Source organism: Lodderomyces beijingensis (genome assembly GCF_963989305.1).
Source record: "Lodderomyces beijingensis strain CBS 14171 genome assembly, chromosome: 4".
Taxonomy (NCBI): domain Eukaryota; kingdom Fungi; phylum Ascomycota; class Pichiomycetes; order Serinales; family Debaryomycetaceae; genus Lodderomyces; species Lodderomyces beijingensis.
The window spans coordinates 1,208,903-1,231,546 of NC_089973.1; the positions used below are offsets into that span (position 1 = coordinate 1,208,903).

The 22,644-nt window shown below is 44.7% G+C and overlaps 8 protein-coding genes across 8 annotated transcripts; 5 read left to right on the top strand and 3 right to left on the bottom strand. All coding sequences in view use genetic code 12, as the record gives it.

Moving 5' to 3' along the window:
* Nucleotides 1-1,707: 1,707 nt before the first annotated feature.
* Nucleotides 1,708-4,962, bottom strand: LODBEIA_P35490 (uncharacterized protein; the record flags this gene model as incomplete). The annotated part of the gene is made up of 1 exon (XM_066973671.1): nucleotides 1,708-4,962. One exon carries the CDS (start codon nucleotides 4,960-4,962, stop codon nucleotides 1,708-1,710), a length of 3,255 nt encoding a protein of 1,084 aa, XP_066830487.1.
* Nucleotides 4,963-6,425: 1,463 nt separating this feature from the next.
* Nucleotides 6,426-7,580, top strand: LODBEIA_P35500 (uncharacterized protein; the record flags this gene model as incomplete). Its single annotated transcript, XM_066973673.1, has 1 exon — nucleotides 6,426-7,580. One exon carries the CDS (start codon nucleotides 6,426-6,428, stop codon nucleotides 7,578-7,580), a length of 1,155 nt encoding a protein of 384 aa, XP_066830488.1.
* A 289-nt stretch (nucleotides 7,581-7,869) lies between these two features.
* On the top strand, nucleotides 7,870-10,245 carry LODBEIA_P35510 (uncharacterized protein; the record flags this gene model as incomplete). Its single annotated transcript, XM_066973674.1, has 1 exon — nucleotides 7,870-10,245. One exon carries the CDS (start codon nucleotides 7,870-7,872, stop codon nucleotides 10,243-10,245), a length of 2,376 nt encoding a protein of 791 aa, XP_066830489.1.
* Nucleotides 10,246-12,117: 1,872 nt separating this feature from the next.
* On the top strand, nucleotides 12,118-14,208 carry LODBEIA_P35520 (uncharacterized protein; the record flags this gene model as incomplete). Its single annotated transcript, XM_066973675.1, has 1 exon — nucleotides 12,118-14,208. One exon carries the CDS (start codon nucleotides 12,118-12,120, stop codon nucleotides 14,206-14,208), a length of 2,091 nt encoding a protein of 696 aa, XP_066830490.1.
* Nucleotides 14,209-16,011: 1,803 nt separating this feature from the next.
* LODBEIA_P35530 (uncharacterized protein) lies at nucleotides 16,012-17,730 on the top strand (the record flags this gene model as incomplete). Its single annotated transcript, XM_066973676.1, has 1 exon — nucleotides 16,012-17,730. The coding sequence occupies one exon, from the start codon at nucleotides 16,012-16,014 to the stop codon at nucleotides 17,728-17,730; it is 1,719 nt and encodes a 572-aa protein (XP_066830491.1).
* Nucleotides 17,731-18,036: 306 nt separating this feature from the next.
* LODBEIA_P35540 (uncharacterized protein) lies at nucleotides 18,037-18,333 on the bottom strand (the record flags this gene model as incomplete). The annotated part of the gene is made up of 1 exon (XM_066973677.1): nucleotides 18,037-18,333. One exon carries the CDS (start codon nucleotides 18,331-18,333, stop codon nucleotides 18,037-18,039), a length of 297 nt encoding a protein of 98 aa, XP_066830492.1.
* Nucleotides 18,334-19,254: 921 nt separating this feature from the next.
* LODBEIA_P35550 (60S ribosomal protein eL19) lies at nucleotides 19,255-19,845 on the top strand (the record flags this gene model as incomplete). The annotated part of the gene is made up of 1 exon (XM_066973678.1): nucleotides 19,255-19,845. The coding sequence occupies one exon, from the start codon at nucleotides 19,255-19,257 to the stop codon at nucleotides 19,843-19,845; it is 591 nt and encodes a 196-aa protein (XP_066830493.1).
* Nucleotides 19,846-20,305: 460 nt separating this feature from the next.
* Nucleotides 20,306-22,009, bottom strand: LODBEIA_P35560 (uncharacterized protein; the record flags this gene model as incomplete). The annotated part of the gene is made up of 1 exon (XM_066973679.1): nucleotides 20,306-22,009. One exon carries the CDS (start codon nucleotides 22,007-22,009, stop codon nucleotides 20,306-20,308), a length of 1,704 nt encoding a protein of 567 aa, XP_066830494.1.
* Nucleotides 22,010-22,644: the final 635 nt, after the last annotated feature.

The window sequence follows — 22,644 nt, forward strand, 5'->3', positions numbered from 1 at the left end:
GTGTGTGTATGTGAGTGAGTGAAATTTTGTAGCTAACAAAGAGCTGGAATCGAAGGGCTCATAAGTCCGGGCGGAGAGAGCGAGAAAGAGAGAGAGATTCTCGCAGCGTATGGAGAAAGATCAACGGACGTTATATGCTGGGCGTATTGTATCTATGTCCAGTGCGTAGTGAGCGTGCAGCGTGGGATAAACCGACGTCAACTTCAATTGCTCATCTCGTAGTGGAATAAAAAATACCGCCAGAGTGAGAGAGAGACAGTGGGAGAGAAGAAGGCGGAGAGGTGTCACAGAACCGAAAAGAATCTTTTTTTTATTTTTTTTTCTTCAGTTGACACATAAACGGGCGACTTTTAAAGTCCGCTTGTGTGCAGTACCATCTTTTTTTTTCTCTGCTGGAGATCACATATATTTCGCCATTTGACATATTATTGGCCGATGGCCGCCTATCAACCAACCCCACCATCCTCCCCCGCCCCCTTTCCTCGAGACCAGGACCCCGAGTTCGCAGCAACTGACTACGAAATCCGCTCCGCCGTGAGTCTAGACCCCACAATGGCCAGCATAGACACATACATTGAGAGGGAGCGAGGGGAAGAAATCAAAGCGGGGACCGAGCTCCAGTTTCAGTTGCGTAGCTTGGTTGTTGGTTGGTGAGGTTGCAACTCGTTTCGCCAAGTCACGCCTTGTCCACGTCGCATCACATCACGCGACTCCATGTGGCTTTGTCAGCAACTTTGTTTGTTTGTGTTTTTCTTTCTTTTCTTTCTTTTCCACCCATGCCGTGGGGACTATCTCTTGTTATCGGCAAGATGGGTGCAGACAGCTGCCCTCTTCTGCCGTTTTGGCTGCATTGGGGACTATAACTCGCTATAGATGCAGCACAAGTCATGTGACTGCTCATCCACAGCAATCAGCCCATCTTTTGAAGCGAAGCGGGGAGAGATTTTGTATTAGGGAGTCTATTGCTTCTCCACCTTGCGCGAGATTATACCAACTAAGACTCGACCGTGAACTCTGCACGGCACGGCACGGGGGACATGAAGAAATAGGAGCCAGGGATGGAGTTGCGTTGGTTCATGCTGGGCGAGAGACAAAGATGCAAAAGAATGCCCAAAATAAAAAAATTCGTTGGATTAACAAGTTGGAAAAGTTTCAGTGAGTTCCTCCGAGTATGTTCATGAGCGGTCTTGCCCTTGCACTGTTAGTCCCTGCTACATGGAATCGTCTTTGAGTTTTGGCTTTTCAGAGTGATTGTACCTGTTTGTCCCTCGTGAATTGGCCCAATTAAAAAAAAAGAAGCGGACTCAAGCGAGAGAGATGATTAAAGCAATCATGCGGTGAAACTCTTGCCTTGGTGTAAACCTCAGGGCTCAATGGGAATTCACCCGAGTGGCGAAATGTGAATCTCTACTTCAATTTCAACTTAACGTCCAATTACACACGAAAATTCACTTCTTTCTCTTTGCCCAAATGGCTCCAAACTGCTCCTCATCAGGCAATCAGCTCCTAATAAGCATTCGTACCTGCTTTTTCTAGAAAAAAAAAACCGTTGAAATTCTCAGTTTCTACACAAACTTGGGCAAAGTGCAAATGCACGGTTTTCTAAAAACAAACCACGTTATCAACACGCACGCTAGGGTCTCCAATGAAGGATCTCGGAACATAAAAAAGAAAAAAAAATTCAGTCTCGTTTTATTTATGGCAACTTTACATGTATTGAGCATAGTCCTCAGCTGATGCAAACAAGGGGAGATCCCTGACTTTTTGACGCTTGGATTTCTTCTTCTTCTTGTCATCACCATCGGCACCGGCAGCATTGGCGCGTTTCTTTCTATTTGGTTCTTCTTCTTCTTCAACTCCAGCCTCATCATCGGAATCAGCTTCTCCACCGAGCACGCTCGTGTCTATTTCGCCATCGGAAAACTCGTCGTCGTCATTCACGTCAAACATCCTGCTCTCGTCCTCGTCAAAGTTGTCCTCTTCTTCCTCCTCCTCTGATCCATCTTCTCCCGTCTCGGCCAATTCAGCCTCGTCAAACTCGGCTTCATCACCTGATCCACCAGCTTGATCTTCCGCGTCGGAATCATCCGAAAAATCAGCTTCATCGAAATCGGAGAACCCTTCATCGGAAAGATCTTCAACGTCAGGCTTGGACTTCACCAATGCCTGCCACACGTCCTCATCATCCAAATCTTGATCACGCTCAAGTTCACCTTCTTCATCGTCATTGTCTCCCACATCCTTCTTACTCTTGTTTCGCAACTTGTTGACTTTTGTAGTGAAGTACTGATAGAAAAACTTTTCATCGGCCTTGATGTCACTAACGTTTTTGTTCAACCAATTCTCGGTGTTGGCAGGCAACTCCTTGCTCAAGGTATTGGTGGCCTTGACCAATAAATCACCAGTGTGGGCGCCTCCGAGCGGTTGCATGATTGAAGAACCTTTAACTTGGGCCTTTTGCTTAGCATTTTTGTAAACGAACCGGTCGAGGAAATGAGCAAGTGTGTATAGTCCCAAATCCGGTTTTGGTTGAGACGTGTTTGCCACGAATGATGATGCATAAATGGCAATTGTTGGGTGGTAGTGAGCGAGAAATTGGTTGATTTCCCAAAGTGAAGAATTCTGAGCATGGGCATGTGTGGGATCACGCTTCTTTGGATCGTAAACTAATTCTTCACTGGAGTTGGTCTCGCCAGTTTCTTTAATGGCTGTTTCTTCCTCAGGCCGCGAGTCCTTGTCAACCAACAAGTCCAAAATCTCGGGGATGGTCTTGGACAACTCCATCAACAAATACAACATCCCGGCAATGGCACCCACGTTCAACCAGTGCAAAATCACCTGCATGATTCTCTTGACAAAAGCTAGTACTCGCGGAACATTGCCAGCGTCATTCTTCAATGACTTGTACAAGAGGTTCAAATAAATCCCTTGCTTGGAAGTATTGACGAGCCTCGAGTCCAATAGCGACTCGTACAACGTGCGGTAGAATCGGTCAGAGTCCAATTTTTGCTGCGTGACAATGTGGTTTATAAGCACCAAGGCCTGTATTGCGGTGTTGAAGTTGCTACTATGGGTAATCTTGAACAAAGTGGCCAAATGCTGTTGGAAAACTTCGTTGGGCAAGTTTGAAAATGGGAACGCACGATTGAGTCCCGTTAACAAAGCTGAGAACATCTTTGAGCTTTTCTCCTCGATAACCTCCTGTTCGGTTTTTTCTTCCCTCTTCACCGACCGGCCACCTTTTTTACCCCTTTTAAAACCTTTTCTGTGATCTTTTCTCCCTCTTTCCGATTTGCCCAAACCACCAGCACCACCGGCCTTTTTATCTTCTTCCGTTGTGAATGCATTTGTTTCAATCAAGACTTTTTCAAACAAGGCAAAATACGTCTTAACTAAAACATTTGCCAACTCCTCTTCCTTTCTAGTGATGATGGTTTGGTTCAACGTGAGAATACCATAGTACCTAGAATGATCGTCGTTGTTGTTGTTTTTGAAAATCACATCAATAACGGCATCGGCGATGATCTTCTTCATTGCCGGATGAGCTTGCTCCAATTGCAAAATCAAATACGACGCCTTTGCTGCGACTTTGTTATCGGTATCACCCAATTTGTTGACCCCCAATTTAAGCAAATTCACTTCTTGCTCGGGCTTTGAACTCAACAAGTCAAAAATGTGGCTCAATGCGCTCATCCGCACATGCAAAATGGAGTCCTGAGACAATTTCTCCAAGATTTGGATCAATTTGAAGTACGATTTTTTCAAAATGTCTTCAAAATAGAAAACAGCCAAATGTGCATCCAGCTGGTCTTTGGCCAATGGCTGTTTATCGAATGCAAACAATTTACGTTCCGGTAATAGCCCGTTGAGTAGCAAATCCTTCAACGCCACGATGGATTGTAAAGCAGCAGTTCTTGATTTTTTCTCACAGTAACCTAACAATGTGTCCAACGCCTTGATGTTGTGTAAGGGGGCCTCCTGTACCAACAATGTCAAGGCCGAAATCTTATCGTTCAAGGTACCACTAGTCAAGATCTGGGACAAGAACTTTTTTTGCGACGAGTTGGATGCAAACTCCTCCAAATATGTCTTGTTGTCCTTGTCCAATGTTTTTTGCGCCCTCTCAAGAAGTCTCTCTCGAGCAAATCTATCCAATGTCGGTAGACTTTCACCGGTGGTGTTTGGATTGGGGAAAATGTTGTACCAGTCTAGTCTTCCGGGCACGGCCAATTTGTCACTTGAGACAACTGTAAAATCACCTGCGCCCATTTCATCGCTGTTATTGCTGTTATTGCTGTTCTTGCTGTTCTTGCTGTTTTTGAGCGGAGCATTATTTGCAGATGAGGATGTTCCGTCGTCGTACACCAAATCAGGCACGTCTTCTTCGTCGTTCTCGAATTCCTCCTCATCGCCACTGGTTTCAGAAGAAGACTCCTCTTCATTTTCCAGCTCAAGATCCGACCCTTCTTCTTCTTCTTCTTCTTCTTCTTCTTCTTCTTCTTCTTCTTCTTCTTCTTCTTCTTCCTCATCTTCGTCAACGACGGGTACCTCTCCATTACCCAATCCAATACCCTTCATGAATGCACTCAAATCTTCGCCAAACGACTCCTCCATTTCTTTCTCTCCCTCACCAAACTCAATTTCGCTTTTTTCGTCATCGCTTTCGATGCCATCAAGCAAGCGGATATCGTCTTCAGTGGCACCCAACGCCAATGCCTCTTGACGGAGGATCTCATCCATCTCCTTCTTCGAACTCTTCACGGCTGTCCCTTCCTTTTTCTCATTCTTCTTTTTCTTTTTGTTGTCCTCTTTCTCCAAGTTGGAGCTGCTTTCAACTTCATTCAACTTCAGTTGGTTCTTCCCCTTCTTCCCCTTCTTCTGCGCGAGTGTCGCCAGCTTCTGCTGGTTTAGCTTGCTTGTGATCTTATCCTTCAAGTTGGATAAGTTGAGCCCCGTGCTCATGGTTCGATATCGGTTTTCTGTTTTTCGAGTAAGTGATGGAGATGAGCTTTTTTGGCGTGGGATCTGATGAATTGCAGCACTTTTTTCTTTTAATTTTTTTACTTGCCAGGTGCGGGATGAGATGCGCGCGCAACCCCCCAGATTGCATCGACCGAGCTGGCGAGCTAAATATGCGGGAAGGGAAGGGAGGACGAGCACGGTCACTGGCCAAAAAGCCCAAAACGCTGCGAGAGATCTCTGGCGGGGCCCTTTCAAGAGACTGCACCGTAACTTTATTGGGAACCATATAAACGGCCTTCCATGTCTGTGGGTGAATTTGGTCTCCAGGTTTTTTTGCCACCTTATGTACCACAAACACGAGCGGGCATGGCGATTGTCGATTGTATAACGTCAAACCTGGATCCAACTTGAAGAGCTCACTTTATTGCCTAGGCGTCCCACTTGGAAGAAAAGCTTTTGCGAAGTTCCCCTTGCAGGGGCTCAAAGTTTCCAAAGTGCAGCTTTTTTTAGGACAATCAGTGGATCGACCTTTAGTCAATATCTCTCGCTATTTCGCGATCCCACGTCCTACTTGCAAGAAGGGGGGGAAGAATGAAATGCAAGAAACAAGCCACTTCTCGAAGGGTCTCTTTCAAAAGCCTCTTACATTTTGTAAACGAAGCTCTATCGAGTTTTATAACGGAACATTGTCACGTCTACCTGACGACCTTGGATGGCAGTCTTTGACAGCACTGATTCCTTCATTCACTCAAGACAGAGGGAGAGGAGTAGGGGGGGAGAACGAAAAGCAGCATGTGCTGCTCTCCTCAATTTTTCTTTTCCTTTCTTTTCTGGAATCAAATGTCAGTCTCACACAGTTTATCCCTAGCTGACGGTTGGTTTTTAGCTAAGGCTGGGAGGCTAGGGTTGGTACTATAAGAGAGATCGGTGGATGGGTTCATAGGTGGTTCATGGGTGGTTGTGAAATCCGAGTGTATCTCCGCGTGTCTAGATCCAAACCACCACGCACAAAGTCACGTAGGCTCCAAAAGGGTAGAGTTGCCGATCCAACACTAGTGAACCGTGTTGAACAACAAGAGAGAAAACACGAGACTCTTGAAGCGAGCTACAATCACAACCACAACCATAACCATAGCCACAGCTGCTGCTGCATAGGGACTTAAAGGAAAGGAAGGTTTTTCATCTTATTGTTGTTTAGACCGAAGCTCTCTCGACCAATTGAAGCAAACTTGTAGCAAACTAAACTAATGCAGCCCACATAGAACTTGCGATCCTCCCTTTTCCAATACGCGAGAGACTGTTTGTTTTAATAACTACAGCAAAAAAACCTTGAATTCTACTTCCAAAAGATCAAGCATGTCCAAACTGCTACACTGACCAAACCGCAATTCTTTTACTTCCTTCCACACCGCGTGAGTCTCCAAGAGAAACGAAAAACAGAGCTTGGGGTCAGATTGGAAGCCATGATCGCCCAGAAATCGGACTACATTTTGGCAAAGAAGCCCATTGGGCACGGGACTTACTCCACCGTGTTTGAATGCAAAAACAAATACACCGGCAGCCATTACGCGGCAAAACGATATACCAAGAATCTCGTGTACGGGTTGCAGACCCTCTTGCAGAGCGAGCTCGAGATTCTCAAAAGGGTGTCGTCAACTCATGCGCACATTCTATCGCTAGTCGACCAGTTTGAGACGGAAAACTGCTTTTACCTAGTGACCGATCTTGCCGAAGGAGGAGATCTCTTTGACAGGATTGTGCACCATTCATCGAATGGGAAGTTGCTGGAACACGCGGCCAAGTCTATCACCTGGCAGTTGGTCTCCGCCACCGAGTTTTTGCACCGAAACAACATCATCCATCGCGACATCAAAGCCGAAAACATCTTTTTCCAAAGCATGCAATCAAATACTCTTCTCTTGGGCGACTTTGGGCTTGCCAAGGTGTTGCAGGAAAAAGAGAAATTGTATGACGTTTCCGGGACTTTGAGTTACATGGCCCCGGAGATGTTTGATCGAGAAGTCGGCTATTCCTTTCCCATCGATGTCTGGGCCATAGGCGTGTGCTTGTATTTCATGCTCGAGGGATACTTGCCGTTTGACTGCGACAGCGACGAGGAGACAAAAGACGCTATAATCAACAAAAAGTACTTTTCAGACGCGTGGGAAACCGGTGCCGCTGCATCATCAAGCGCGGCCCAGGATCTCATTCTCCAATGTTTAAAAACAAGTGGGAGCGAGCGGCCAATTTCGCTATGTTTGAAAACCCACCACTTTCTCCTCGACGCGGGGGACATGGCAACTCCACCCACCCAAGCCACGATTGACGTGGACGAGCTCAACCAGATTAAAACCTTGCTTCTAAACTCTACACCATCGACTCATGGAGCCAACCACCATAACCAAACTATTCCAAGGACCCTCAGATCCCCCTTGCACAAGACGCAGTTGTATGGCGACTACTGCGCGTCCCCCGAGTGTCGCACTGAGATTAGCACGCCGCTTCTTTCGAGGCAGGCATCCCACGAGTCATCCTTGTTGGATCTTCATTTGAAAGTAGAACGACCCCCTGGGTTGATGCACAACGATAGCCAACAGAACGTAGCTACAATCGTCTAAAATGAGTTTAATGACAGTTTTATATTATGTATAATGTACGTGTAAATGAAACTCTTGATCTTTATTAATTTTTTTTTCGCGATTTCCTTCCATCTGTCTCTTGTCAGAAAGATAAAAAAGATAAATAAATATTCCTAAACTGACCTACACAAGGGGATTAATCCTGGAACCAAAAGCCCTATACCAACCTCATCATAAATACACGTGTATTGACATATACATATATATCTACACCGATGAGGCTTGACAAGCTGCGATATCGATACATACAGCAGAGTTTATGATACACATGGAAGAACGCTCAGCGCAAGCACTGCTCGGTTATGTAGTGTCAGCGGAGAAACCCAGAGAAGAGCTCGAATTGGGTGAATTGTACCCCGACTTGGATGAAACTGCTGCGTTGCCCGTGTTTTTTGTCAATGAAAACACCGACGACAACTACAATCTGAGCAATAACGGCAACAGCCAGAAACCGCTGTCTGAAGTGTTGAATTTAAAGGTTCCTACATTTAGAAAAATCCAACCCAAGTTGCCCAATCCAAACATCAGGTTCAACAAACAGCTCTTTGAGTATGGGTTCCAAGAACCTTCCAAAGCTTACTCCAAGGTCATACAAGACACCTACGTGCGCCCATTCCAGTTGCCGTCGAGCCGATCTAACCAAAGTGGAAACTCTCAACAAGAGGTTGAGCAGTTTTTAGAGCTGAAACAGATGTTGGTGGAATATGACATGGATGAACAGGATTTTCTCTTTTTGCAGGATAGGAACAAGAACAGCTCCAATGTCATTAAAATTACCCCGGAAATCTTTGAAATCTTGATAAGCACATTGGAGTCCGAATGGAAGAAGCTCGAGCATCGAATAAACTCGTTGGGGGGAGATAACGCCAGCAGCAACAGCACTGGCAATGGCACTGGCACCGGGCTCGACGCTTCCAAAACTGTGCTCACAATGGCCCACAATAACGAGAAATACGGCAACGACGATGGCATCGAGCCGGGATCTATCTACGACCAGAAATGCGCCGTGTGCTACGACAGCGACTGCGACAACTCCAACGCCATTGTCTTTTGCGACGGGTGCGACATTGCAGTACACCAAGAATGCTATGGTGTTGCCTTTATCCCCGAAGGCCAGTGGCTATGCCGCAAATGCATGATCAACAAGAACAAAAAAAACACCACCGAGTGCGTGTTTTGTCCCAGCACAACGGGGGCATTCAAGCAGCTCGATAACAGTCTATGGAGCCATGTGCTATGTGCGCTATGGATAAACGAGCTATATTTCGCCAACCCGGTGTACATGGAGCCCATTGAAGGCATCGATGCTATACCAAAGAGTCGGTGGAAATTAAACTGTTATATCTGCAAACAACGCGTGGGAGCTTGTATCCAATGTTCGAATAGAAACTGCTTCCAGGCGTACCACGTCACTTGTGCCAAGCGGGCAGGGTTGTATATGGATATGACCCAGGGCATCAAGGGGGCGCTTGCGAGTAAATTGACCTTGAAATCGTTTTGCGAAAAGCATGGCCCGTCATCATTCGACGCCAGCTCGGTGCCCGCTGGGATTGAAAAGACGCGGCGGTATTTTCGAGACACCAAGATCTTGAACCAGCAGAATGCCAGATTGAGCAGCGATCAAAAACAAGCGAATAAACTCAATGTGTTTAAATGGAAAACGGAAGCAGGAGCTCCCATTGCCCCCAAAGTTTTCAGCGATGTGCTCGTTGGCATCATGTACAAGTTGAAAGTGGAGAACCAAATCAGTTTGCCCGAAGAATCCACCAATCAGGTTCTCGGCTTGAGTCGACTACCCAATAGAACAAAATTGGAAATTGACCAGGATTTGCGCTCGATCGCTAATGAAATGTGCCGGTATTGGTGCTTGAAAAGGGAGCTGAAAAATGGCGCACCGTTAGTGAGGAAAAATAACAATTTGATATCTTCGAGCTCGATACTTTACGATTCAAACAATTTGGAGAATAACGGCGACAATCAAGCACACGTTGACGAGAAATTGAAATTTGCCGATCTACTTGTTTCGGACTTAGACAAACTAATTGCCATCAACCAAGATGCGCTCGAGCGGCAAAAATTGTACAAGGACATCGAACAGGTAAACAGGGACATTGTGGACACTGCCTACTTCCCGACCAAAACATTAATTGCGTCTTTGCTACGCCTTGTTAATACGAAGCGGGATGCCAATGGGCTGATCCTCAATTTCCAGCCCAAGAATGGCACCACCACCAAAAGCCTCGCGCAGATTGTGGACCACAACAACCACTATGGTTATGATTCAGTTATGCAATTGCAAGAGGATGTCGATGCCTTGAGCAACTGTGTGTTTACGCAAACAAAGCCGTCCACCAACGTCTATAAACAAATGCGCAATTGGAAACGAGATTTCGACAAGGAGATGGGCAAATTTGCCGCGATTGACGACGATTCCGAGCCACCACCATGGGCTGCTGCTCCTACGCTTCAGTTCCCACAGCTAGTTTTAGCCGGCACGAAAACGTATTTGGAGGAGCCAAGTTATAGGCGGATTTTGGAGGAGAATGATCTCAGCGAAGTCGACGCCGATGATGAAGAGGTGGAAACTGAAGAGAGTAAGAAATTGTTTGAGCGATTTTTGGCAGGCGATGCAACAGCCGATTGAAAAATTAACAATTAGGGACTGTCGATCTCAAAAAAAAAAAAAAAAATCGAAAAGTAAATTGAAATCGGTTTTGACAGATGTCTTTGTTTTTGTCATTGTTTTGCCCACAGACGCCTTATGCAGAATCTTTTAGTGATGGACTTGATCCTTCATCAGCTGGAAAAGAAGACGAGACAAAGGAGAGCAATTCGGTCGACTTCAACTATTGAAAAAAAAAAATTGACATCTCGACATCTCGCAAATGGCAAGCAACTGCACCTTTGAGCGAGCTTCCTAGGTGATGAAAACCGTTTTCGAGCTCTTACATTGAAACAAATCGTTTAAAATAATAGCAAGGATGTTAATTAATTTGGAACGCAGATTATATTTCCGGACCCGATCAAGACACTCGCCTCAGCATCATCTACTTAATTGGAGCCGTACCCATATGTGACAGCGGTCCAGACTCAATTGAGAAATTAGAGAGACAGACCGAGTTTATCACTCTCTGTTTATATATATATAGAGACCACTAAAATGTACAGAAGGAATCACGTGCATTTGATTTTGGGGACGGGGGCGGGGGAAATCCTGCCGTGCAAACACGGGGCATCAGGTGCTTTAACTGGAGAAGCTAGAGGGGGGCTGGGCTGCGTCGTGTATTGTTTCCAAATACGATTAGCGAAATCTGCATCGAATCTGAAAAAAAGCTCACGGTTCTAGACCCACAATTTCCCGAAACGGAAACTGCCTCTCTGGCCATTCAAACTAGAGCCGAATCGAGCTGCAATCGTTACGAATTGAGAGTCTCTCTCTCTGGCACTGCGCCGTGTGTTAAATTGAGGGGGAAAAGCGCGTTTTTTTTTTCTCGTCTTGCCTCTTGCTTCGTTCGTCCCCTGAGTCCCCTTCGACTAGGAGGAGAAAAGAGAACGAGGAGAGGGGGGGACCTGTGTTGCGTGCCTGAAATTAAGTTCCTTTTAAATTCTTTTCGCTTCGAGCCACACCAAAGATAGAGCGAAATAGGGTCGAGCGTGTAAGAGTTTATGGGAGTGTGTGGAGCGCGGGAAAGGAGATGGGGAGAAGATTTGATATCTTTCTTGGAGTATCAAGCTTGGTGCAGCTTTTGAGAAAACGCATCTTGATGTTGATGTCCGGAAGAACGATGTTCCAGCTCTTGTCGGGTGAGTTGTGGCGAGTTGGGCCGATGTATTCTTTTTTAATTTTTTTAATTTTTTATTTTCGTTTTATTTTGGCGTTTTTTTATAGCCTGGAGTGCCGTGAAAGATCCATCTATGCATCTCGTGCCCTTTTTTTTTTTTTTTTTTTGCTCTATTAAATTGCAAAACAAACAACTTTTGGAAAAAGGTAAACAGCCACCGGGTTTTAAAATGGAGACGGATGGGGATTTAACATTTGAATGCTAACAGTGTTGGGTTGAATCGCATGATTCTTCCTCCTGATGACCAGGGGAAAAGAAGTATAACTCAGGTTTGCTTTTTTTAAATTCCTTTTCTTGCCTTTTGAAAAGAAAGAATCAGAGCCACCTTTGCTTTCACATTGCACTCGGTAGTTCACACGATTGGAGATCATACCACTGCTTCGTCAAAGTCAGTCTTTGTTAATTTCACCAAAGTGCGGAATTGCTTAAAGAAAGTTGCCAAATACCACGGCCATCTTGAATAAAAAAGCCAACATTATCATCATCATCATCATTATCGGGAACAGGTTTACTCTCTCGCATCCAAAGCATACTAGAACACACTGAGCTGTTTTTGAGTTACCAGTACTATATCGTGGCTTTGAGATTTTTCTAGAAGCAACTCGATATTTTCATAAAAAAAAAACAAAATTGAAAAAGAACAGAATTAGAAACAGGAACGGAAAGCAGCAGTGATGGAAATGTCTCAAGCAGTTATGGCGATGGCCCCTCCTCCCATATCCGACCTTTCGTATCGAAGCGGACAAGCTGATCAACAGCAGTTTGCAAGCAGGAGAAACAAACCGTTGAACCAGGGCAAATTGCCCCTTATCGTCGACATTGCGCTCGATGCCGACGGCAAGCAACTATACCAAGTCCATGAGACCTCGAGTCTCGTCAGGGAAGCCATGCCCATTTCAAACAATTTTTCCCATGATTTGGGCGACTCGGCTTTCTTTACGCAAAACGTTGATGCTGCGAGGGACGGAAATATTCTGCCTAGAACAGTCTTGGGGATATCGCACTCGGCACATTATGAAATGAGGAATTTGCATCTCGAGTTGCGGGGTTCGGCCGCTAACTTGGACGGTGAAAGTCTCGGTGTTAGAACTGACGGAAGCTTGGACCACGAAAGTGTTAATCTTCACCAAGGTCAAGCTCAACTTGATGATGTCCGGGACGATGAGATCTGGTCGAGCGACGTTGAAGAAGCATTGGAAGAAGTATTGCAAATAATCCCCAAAAACGGCTTGAGCAAAATCAAGATTGCCGGGCGGTCGTGCGGCCGCAACGAGTTGATCTCCGACTACATCTTTATGAAGACGGGCAAGCGCAGAACCAGAAAGCAAGTGTCGTCGCATATCCAAGTGATCAAGAATTTGGAGCAGAACCACGCCTTGATTGAATTGATCAATGAGGGCCCCAAATACTCAGATGAGATGGGTGAGCGCGAAGCCATCAAGAGATTTGAAAAAGTATTTCACAAGATCAACTTGACCAAGTCGTTGGGCTTCAGCCATGCGTCAAAGAGAAAGATCGGCATTGCAGACGAGATGAACGAATTGGATGAGGTGAGTCAGCTTCGTTTACCGGATTTTAAGAAACGGAAAGAAGAAAAGCGCAATAAGCTGAACAGAGTCAAGCTCAAGAGTTTCTTTATGTCGGTGCATGACCAATATTCCCGGCCAGCCATTTTCACAGTCCAGCGCGATGCCAATAGTGGTAGTGGTAGTGGTAGTGGTGGTGACAACGACAGGGAGATCGAGACGTTGGTGTTATCTGATGACTCAATCTTGAACTCGCGGTTTCCAGGCCTAGAGCAGTTCATGAGCTGTCCACGCATCCCAAAAGTGCACAACATGGTCAAGATTTTCCTTTCCGACAGCGTCACCAGTTCTCAGATTGAAGCGGGCTTCAAATCAAACTACAGGTTGACAAATGATGACGGAAATTACTCTACCGCAGAGCACGGGCATCTGAATCCACCCTGCCTCAATTTATTCACCTGCGTGTTTTCCTATGGGAAACAAGTTTTGAAACTTCATGAAACTGGGATCCAATTGAATGAAAACCGCGAGTTCCTTGCCAAGTTTTGGAAGTTTTTCTTTAGCACCCACGCCAGCAAGTCGTACTTTGAAATAGGCAGCGCCTTGAAAGGAATCACCATCAAGCAAGTAATTTACGACGCCACGGGGTGGAAACAGGAAGGCGAGGCGAGCTTGGTGTCGAAATCGAGAGTCAACATTGTGCTCCTTTGGGAATTCGCCAAGGTGAAGGAGATGGAGGACGCATGCACCACTACAAGCTTATTGACATTGCAACCGCACAACACCCCTACCGCCAGCGCCGCCACAGACGCTACCATCAGGGCATCCTGGGAAGATGTGATGGAGCAGAGAATCGAACACGAGCAAAGACGCTGTGTGAGCGACTCGACTGACGCCACAACAGTCTTCAGCCTTGGCCACGCGGCGCCAGCCATCACCACCGCCACAGTCACCACTGCCACCGCCGCCACTACTGCCGCCGATGCGTCGCTTTACCCCGAATACGTCCCGGACAAGAACCAGCAGCAAGCTTCGAATTTCTACAACCATGCCCTGGCGCAGCTGCTAGATCCCTACTCCGCTGCATCATACCTCAACAACCATCATCATCACCATCATCAACATCATCCGGCGCAAGAATTTCTGGGTGACAGAGGTCATGAAAGTAACAATTATGCGCTCGGCTCATCGTATTACCAGGCACCTGCAGTCGCTGACAATATGTACGGTTCCTTCTAGACCCCCCCCCCCCTTTTTCTGCAGCTGGTTATAAACATGGCGGAAAAGGATGAGCATTTTGGCTGCAGTCGAGAGTTGAGACGGGTATCGCTTATTGCCCTATCAAGTTTTTCTCTTGTTTATCTCTTGTGGGGAAAGAGTTTAGTTCTGTATTTAGAAATGAATGTTGATATTTGTTTTATTGTCTGATACCTTCAACGCTCTTAACTTTGGACAAAAACAAAAAACACATGGTGCTAAGGTCATAAGAGGTGCGGTTATGATGGTGTAAGTGGCGCAACAATTAAAAAGCTGACCAGCGATGGAAAGTAACGGGCAGGATATTTTGTTTCGAGAAATGAGAATGTTTGCAGCCATTTTGCTTTTTGCAACTTCTAAACAAGCACAAAAAAAAATAAAAAATAAAGGGGGTTTTTTCAGGGGAGGGGATTCTCATAAATTCTTTCGTGATACAGGGTCCTTCATCCTCTTCGCCGCCTAACCACGTACCCCAACGGCGTCTGATAAAGAGACAAAACCACATTTGCCCGAGAAATACCATAGCCGTTTCATAACATTAGGGAGTTTTGTTTTTTTTTTCAATTGGCACCTATTTGTCACATTGTTGTCTAGTCCGAGATGGAGCCTGCGCAGATGCTTCCTCATGATTGCAAGTACAGGTACACCTCTTCTCAAAATGCGTTGCAAACTGCAATTCTTTATGCTTTGAAGATGCATACTAGTTGAGACGAGAGGTAAACAGTCGAAGAAAGTCACACCACCTGGACAATTGTGACGTCAAGAAACAGGGTTCTGTTCAACAAAGTCTCAACAACCAGTAACAATTCTAAACGTGAAAAAGAAACTTTTGGCAGGTCTCTGCTAGACTTGCGCTTTGGCATCTCTCGTCCAATACCCAGAACAGCTACCTTTCTCCCCTCCTGAGGCCTCCACTCGTCAACAACCCAGCTTAATTGAATGATACAACATTTTTGCCTGGTTAAGCTGGAAGCATGCAAGGGCGGTGCTGGGTCAGTTGCAAAACGCTCCAACTGTATTGTGAGTAGACTACATCCCTTACCTCTTGTATCATGTATTTTCAAGCCTTCTCTTTTCCCATTTTGTCCCGCTCTGTCATTTTTGAAGGCCGAGATCTCTCATGTCGTGGTTAGTTCAAACAACGAACAGCTGTACGCTCGCTTTCAGCCTCTTCAGAGAGCGCCGCCGCCGTCGTCGCAGTCCTGCTTGCAACGACGAACTAACACATAGACCCAACTTTATCACACAAGGGCTAGCATCAACAAGCTGTAGTTGACCGAAAGAAAAAAGCTGGCGTACCCATGAGGATCTGGCAAATTGGCCAACATTAGGCGGTATTTGGAGGCTTTTCGATTCCAAAAAGTTGATTTTCGAAAACTTGGCCAGACGTATCTTTCCGACCCCACCCACTCAACAGTTTGAGCTCACGTGCAGCTGCCCTATACTCATTCCGGCTCGTGGCGAAAAGTGACTTTATTTGCAGAGGAACCCTCTGCTGGTATGAGATTTTTAGCTTGCAGCAGCTAAACAGCCTCACCTTCCGCTTTAAGCAAATTCATCACGTGACTGTAATATAAAGAAGACTCTCTCTTTCTGCTAATTCTTCATTTCAGCATTTTTTTTTTGTTTGACTCCATCTGACTGCTACCATACTTATCGACCTCATCTTGTCAGATTTCCCCAAAAACCATCATAATTCCATACCGAATTCATTCACACATACCCTTCATCTTTTCCGAACTAGTCCCTTCCAAAAACGGAAAGAAAAAATAGAGCAGACTCTCAATGGACGGCAGAACTATCGGAATACTAGGAGGCGGCCAACTAGGCCGCATGATTGTCGAAGCAGCACATAGACTCAACATCAAGACGGTAATCCTCGATGCTCCGCAATCGCCAGCAAAGCAAATCAACGCCTTGGACGACCACGTGGATGGATCATTTACCGACTACGAAAGCATAGCCAAATTAGCTGAAAAAGTCGACATCATCACCGTGGAAATTGAACATGTTGACGTTGATGCCTTGGTGCGTATCCAGGCCAAATTCCCCAAGATTGAAATCTACCCTTTGCCCGAGACCATCAAGTTGATTCAGGATAAGTATTTGCAGAAACAGCACTTGATCCAACATGGCATCAACGTTACGGACTCCAAGGCGGTGTTGGAGAACTCGGCTGAGGAGTTGAACAAGATTGGTGATGAGTATGGGTTCCCTTTTATGCTCAAGAGTAGAACTTTGGCTTATGATGGAAGAGGCAACTTTGTGGTCAAGGACCAGAGCTACATTGCTAAAGCATTGGAGTTTTTGGCCAATCGACCATTATATGCCGAGAAATGGTGCCCCTTTACCAAGGAATTGGCGGTTATGGTGGTTCGGTCGATTGAAGGCGAGGTCTTTGCTTACCCTACCGTGGAAACGATCCACCAAAATAACATTTGTCACTTGGTGTATGCGCCAGCGAGAATCACCGATACGGAAGCTAAAAAGGCCGAGTTGTTGGCCAAGAATGCGGTAAAGTCGTTCCCTGGCTGTGGTATATTTGGAGTCGAGATGTTTTTGTTGCCCAATGGCGAATTGCTCATTAATGAAATTGCCCCTAGACCTCATAACTCGGGCCATTACACCATTGACGCGTGTGTCACGTCTCAATTTGAAGCTCATGTGAGAGCAGTGACGGGTTTGCCTATGCCCCAGGGTTTCACCGATTTCGCAACAACAAACACAAATGCCATCATGTTGAATGTCTTGGGAGATAAGCAAACGGCAAATAAGGAGTTGGAGACATGTCGCAGAGCATTGGAGACTCCCCATTCCTCGGTGTACCTTTACGGTAAAACGACTCGTCCCGAGCGGAAAATGGGCCACATCAACATCGTCACTTCCTCAATGAGCGATGCTGAAAACAGATTAGCATACATAATGGGCAACAGTTCAGCAACGATACCTGCCCTCCCCACATCAGAAAGGGCTGAGCAACAACCATTAGTGGGGATCATTATGGGTTCCGATTCCGACTTGCCCGTGATGGCCGTTGGAGCACGTATATTGAAACAATTTGGAGTGCCTTTTGAAGTCACCATTGTTAGTGCACATCGTACTCCCCACAGGATGTCGCAGTATGCCATTGAGGCGCCAAAGCGTGGCTTGAAATGTATAATTGCCGGGGCTGGCGGTGCAGCTCATTTGCCCGGTATGGTTGCTGCAATGACACCATTACCGGTGATTGGTGTACCTGTGAAAGGCTCTACTTTAGATGGCGTTGACTCCTTGCATTCAATTGTTCAAATGCCCAGAGGTATACCCGTTGCCACGGTGGCTATCAACAATAGCACCAACGCCGCGTTGCTTGCGATCAGAATTCTTGGTGCCTACGATTCACGCTGGATGAATGAAATGAGCGCGTACATGAACAGAATGGAGTCAGAAGTCTTGGGTAAAGCTGATGTGTTGGAGGACATTGGATATGAGGATTACCTCAGTGAGAGATTGGGCAAAGCCTAGATTCGTGGTTGCAAAATTTCCCCACATTTGAACGTTACAAGAACAAAAAAAAAAAAAAAACAAAACTACACCTCTTTTTTTATTTTGAAAAATAGGAATAAAGAAACTTAGCTATATAATGTACAAATTTTAGAACTGAATTATGATGATGCGATCCAAATAAAACGAAAAAAGAAAAACTCCCGTAACAAACCAAAAAATCTATCATCCAAAGCCGATTGGTAGTAAAACTTGAACTCGAATGAACTATGAGAAATCAGCCAAAGTAGAAAATTAAAAAACAAGCAAATAATCAAACAAGAATCTCTAAAACTTCATAGTCTTCTTCTTGACTTTGTTCTTCAATTTACTCTGCTTATACCTCTGAGAATTGGAGTCTCTCCAACCAGAAGTGCTAACTTTCTTCGGCTGGTCCACATCCATAGACCCACCATCCTGTTTATCTTCCTTTGCCTTCTTCTTTTTAACTTCTTGCTCAGCTGTTTCCTTTTGCAATTTCTCAGCTATCCGTTTGTTTCTCTCATCGACGAAATTCTGGAACTCGCCTTTACGTTTGAGTGACTTTGCTTGAAGCTTCGACTTGGATCTTAGTGATTTCGCCATAGTGGTTATTGATCAATTGAATAAATGGGCTATGGGGTAGTGAATGTGGGGGGATCGTAGCCAAGGGGGGGTTTTGGGCTAGGCCGTTGAACTAGTCTTTGATTCTTGAAGATGAGATGAGCTTCGGCTGAGGTGTACCTCTGAAGATTTAGCGATGAGACGATGTTGCAGAAGTTCACGTGCTGCATTAGGGCTATAACCCGAAGTTTTTTTCTTCCATCACAGTCGTGCACCTTTGAACAAGTAGGCTGAAAAATGAAGGGAAGGAGACACTTCAACTACAGTAGAGAGAGACACATCCAAACTTACATACTGGGGGCCTCTTCGCGCACAGAGCATGCACAGAGTCGCACACCTGCCTCTCTCACTCTCTCCCTTTCTCACCAAAAAATTGATTTAACAAATTTGTTAGAAAAGATTTTACGAAACCTACCCTAGCTCACAGTCCAAGACAACTAACGAAAATGTATGTTACAACAAGGATGGAATAATGGATATTGAGATAGCGAAATGGAGGGAGGAAGATACGGAGAGTCAGACGGTGGTTTAAGTTTCGAATGAGAACAACCTAGTTTAGCGACGTTGGAAAAAAAACATCTAGTATCTTGAAAAGAACAGGGAAAGGGGGGTGGCAAAGGCAAGGGAAGGTACACCCACAACAGCACACACACCAGCACATTAGCGATGATTCATTTTTGAAGTTCCACCAATATTCAAAGTCTAAGCTTTCGTTCAACCAATCGTTCAATAGTGTGGTGTGTTCATCACAGACTGATGTCAAGATAGGTGTATAAAGTTGCCACACTTGACCATCGCCAGAAATTTGCCTCATTTTTATTTTTCCAACCAGCATTCCAGCCAGATTTTCCTGGATTCCATCCTCCATTCCTATCGCCATAATTCCAACCAACTTTTATCCGAATGAATACTAACATCCATCATAGGGCTAACTTAAGAACTCAAAAGAGACTCGCCGCCAGTGTCATTGGAGTCGGTAAGAGAAAGGTTTGGCTCGATCCAAACGAAACCACTGAAATTGCCAGTGCCAACTCCAGACAAGCCATCAGAAAATTATACAAGAATGGTACCATTGTCAAGAAGCCAGATACCGTCCACTCCAGATCTAGAGCTAGAGCTCTTAAGGAATCCAAGTCTCAAGGTAGACACATGGGTTACGGTAAGAGAAAAGGTACCAAGGATGCTCGTATGCCACAACAAGTTTTGTGGATGAGAAAATTGAGAGTCTTGAGAAGATTGTTGGCTAAGTACAGAGATGCCGGTAAGATTGACAAGCACTTGTACCACAGCTTATACAAGGCTGCTAAAGGTAACACTTTTAAGCACAAGAGAGCATTGGTTGAGCACATCATCACCGCCAAGGCCGAAGCCGTTAGGGAGAAGGCATTGAAGGACGAAGCTGAAGCTAGAAGAGTTAGAAACAGAGCTGCCAGAGAAAGAAGACAACAAAGAATTGCTGAAAAGAGAGAAGCTTTGTTTGCTGAAGATGCTTAAGTTTGTTGAGTGTCTTTACTGTTTTTCTTTCCCTCCAATTCTATCTTCTTTTCATATTTATGAGGAAAAGCAATGTGATGTTTCATGACGGTGCGTGATGATTTGATGGGGACGAAAGTCCTGGGCTATAAAATGGACATTCTGGGAGTTGAGGATGTTTGTTTAAATCATATATCTTTGTATTTTAATTTTATCTAGTTAATCTCAAAGGTGAAATTGTATCTTTGGCGTATAAAGTGATGAAACTGTAGGTGAGAGAGCAGTGGATGGAACTTGAGCGTGAATCTGGATCCAGTCAAATTGGACAAGGTGACGGAGATTTGTTTTTTTTTTTTTTTTTGGTTTATATATTTTCTTGAATCACTAGGGTCATAAATTTTCATACATAAGCCAATTTTTCTAAATATATATTACGAAAGAACTGAATCTTGATCTAAAACATTCCTGCAACTCAACTCATTCATAGTCGATGACCAGGGACAAGACTGAATAAAATGGTGAAAATAGCAGTGAATATTAAAATTAAAAACAAAACCCACAAACTCCTCTTGACGATAAATTTATAGATAAATTTTTCTTCAATCTTCAAAACCGATGATCTTCTGCCATTGCTTTTAGAAAACGTTTCCAGGTATCCCAACCACGCCAAGATGGGGTCCACCAAATAGATGGAAGATGTAACCAAATAAAACCCAAGAAAGAATGGGGCAATAATGACTGGACGCAATCCTTTGCGGTAATCTAAAAAGACAAAGATGAAGCTTATCCAGAATCCACCAAAGATGAAAAAGAACCCAGCAATGATCCTACCAAAGTTGGAGTGGTTGATGTTTCTAGTTGCCATAAAATCGAGAAATTTGGGCAAATGGTCGTTTTCCAATTTGCTGAACACAAACGTCTTGACATAGTTGAAAATGTCAGGATCGTCGCGTCCATCCACTTCAATGGATTTAATTATATATGAGTTTAATTGTTGCGGCAAATTGAGATTCTTTTCCGAATCCTCGACAAAATATTTCAATAGTAAATTATGGGACGATTCTCGCAAGTTTTCGCGAGTGATAAATGACGAATGTTTACCTCCACTAGCGGGCGAGCTCTTGATTAATCTTTCCAAAAGTGATGGGTTTATCACTGAAGCTCGTTTGTTTTTCGGTTGGCTGGGGTAAACTAGATTCCCTTCATCGCCATAGGGAGGTTCGCGAGTTTCAACGCGTTGCGGCTGACCATGGCTTTGACTTGTTCCTGGCTGGCCGTGAAGGGAGACATATCGTGCCGCATTCACGGCTTGGTCGGCTCTACCTATATCCAATTGATTTTCATATAATGAATCGCCCGAATTTGAATGACTCTCGGATCCATGCAGGTGATCAAACAAGGGTAAACCAGAACTTAGTCTCTTTTCTTGCGTGTAAAGATCGGAATGTCCGAGACTGGTTGACGATCGATTATGGCTTTGTAAAGCGGGAGATTTTGGTGGGTGGTAGTGGAGTCCTCCTGGAGAGGCTCGTCCCGCAGCATGGTCTTGGTCGGATGTTTCTGCATTGTATTGCTCAATCAATTCCCGAAGCTTGGGATCAAGATTTTCGAGGGTTATATCACCCCTCAAAAAGGCTGATAATCGATGCGAATCATTTTCTTCCAATATGTTATCATTGATGATTAAATCTAGTAAAATCGACGAGCTCAAAGACTTGTGCTTTTGCGATGCTTCTGAGATTGGTCTTGAATTTGAGTGTCTGTATCCAGAAGGCGATATCGGGCTTTGCGATCCAGCTCTAAATTGTGAGTGTGCTGATGAATAGTCTGATACGCGTTGTGGCTGTTGCTGTTGTTGTTGACCAGTAACTGCATTGTAATTTTGAAAAGTGGCCGACTGTCGCACAATGGAGTCTCTCAACCCTTTCACATAATGCTTACAGAGGTTCAAATGGTTGACCAAATCGAACCAGAAATCGAGATAATCAACCTTGCCTTCGACATCCTTCATAAACTGATAAAATGTATATAGATCCACGGGCGATTTCGATTTATTGGCCAAAATTTCGCCCAAGGTGGGCAAACGGTTCAAATTTATGCTCTGGTTGGTGCCATTCAAGTTATTGAGATTGGATAAGTAGTTGGAGTTGGGAAAGTTCAGCTCATACTTTTCGTCATTCATCATGAACACAAGGGACGATGAAGATGGAAAAAAAAAGGCAAAATTTATTTACCTGACGTTGATCAAATTGCGAGATTAGCTGTAGCTATGACTCCGAGTATATCTTGAATGTAGATCTTGAGGTCCAGTGACGACCCTTGTTGTAAAAAAAAAAAAAAAAGAAAAAAAAAAGAAAATGAACGAATGAATGAATGAAGGAGTGAGTGAGTGAATGAGTGGATGATTGAGTGCTTGATATTTTACTCTATCGTGATCCAATCTGTTGGCTTCAACCAAAAATGATGAAAGACGATGGCGTGGAGAGGAGCCAAAAGGCGTGTGTATGTTTCGCTAGGGAAGTGGTTGGTTGGTCGGATTGGATTGGATTAGGCTGGGTTGGGTTGAGGTTTGGTCGTATTAAAAAAAAACAAAAAATAATGTTGGAAATTAAAAATTAAAAAATTAAAAAAGGTTACTGGTGGTTTGCAAACAAAGAGCCTAAAAGACTCCCAATGCATAAAAAAGTGTGAAAGTTCCAAGGGTAGAAAATGGACCACCAGAAGCAGCTTTGAAAGAATGAGAAAGGGCAAGGACAAGGCTGAAGGTTTGAACCTCCCTAGGTTGAATGGCAGTCACCCTCGTGGGAATCAAAGCTCTCT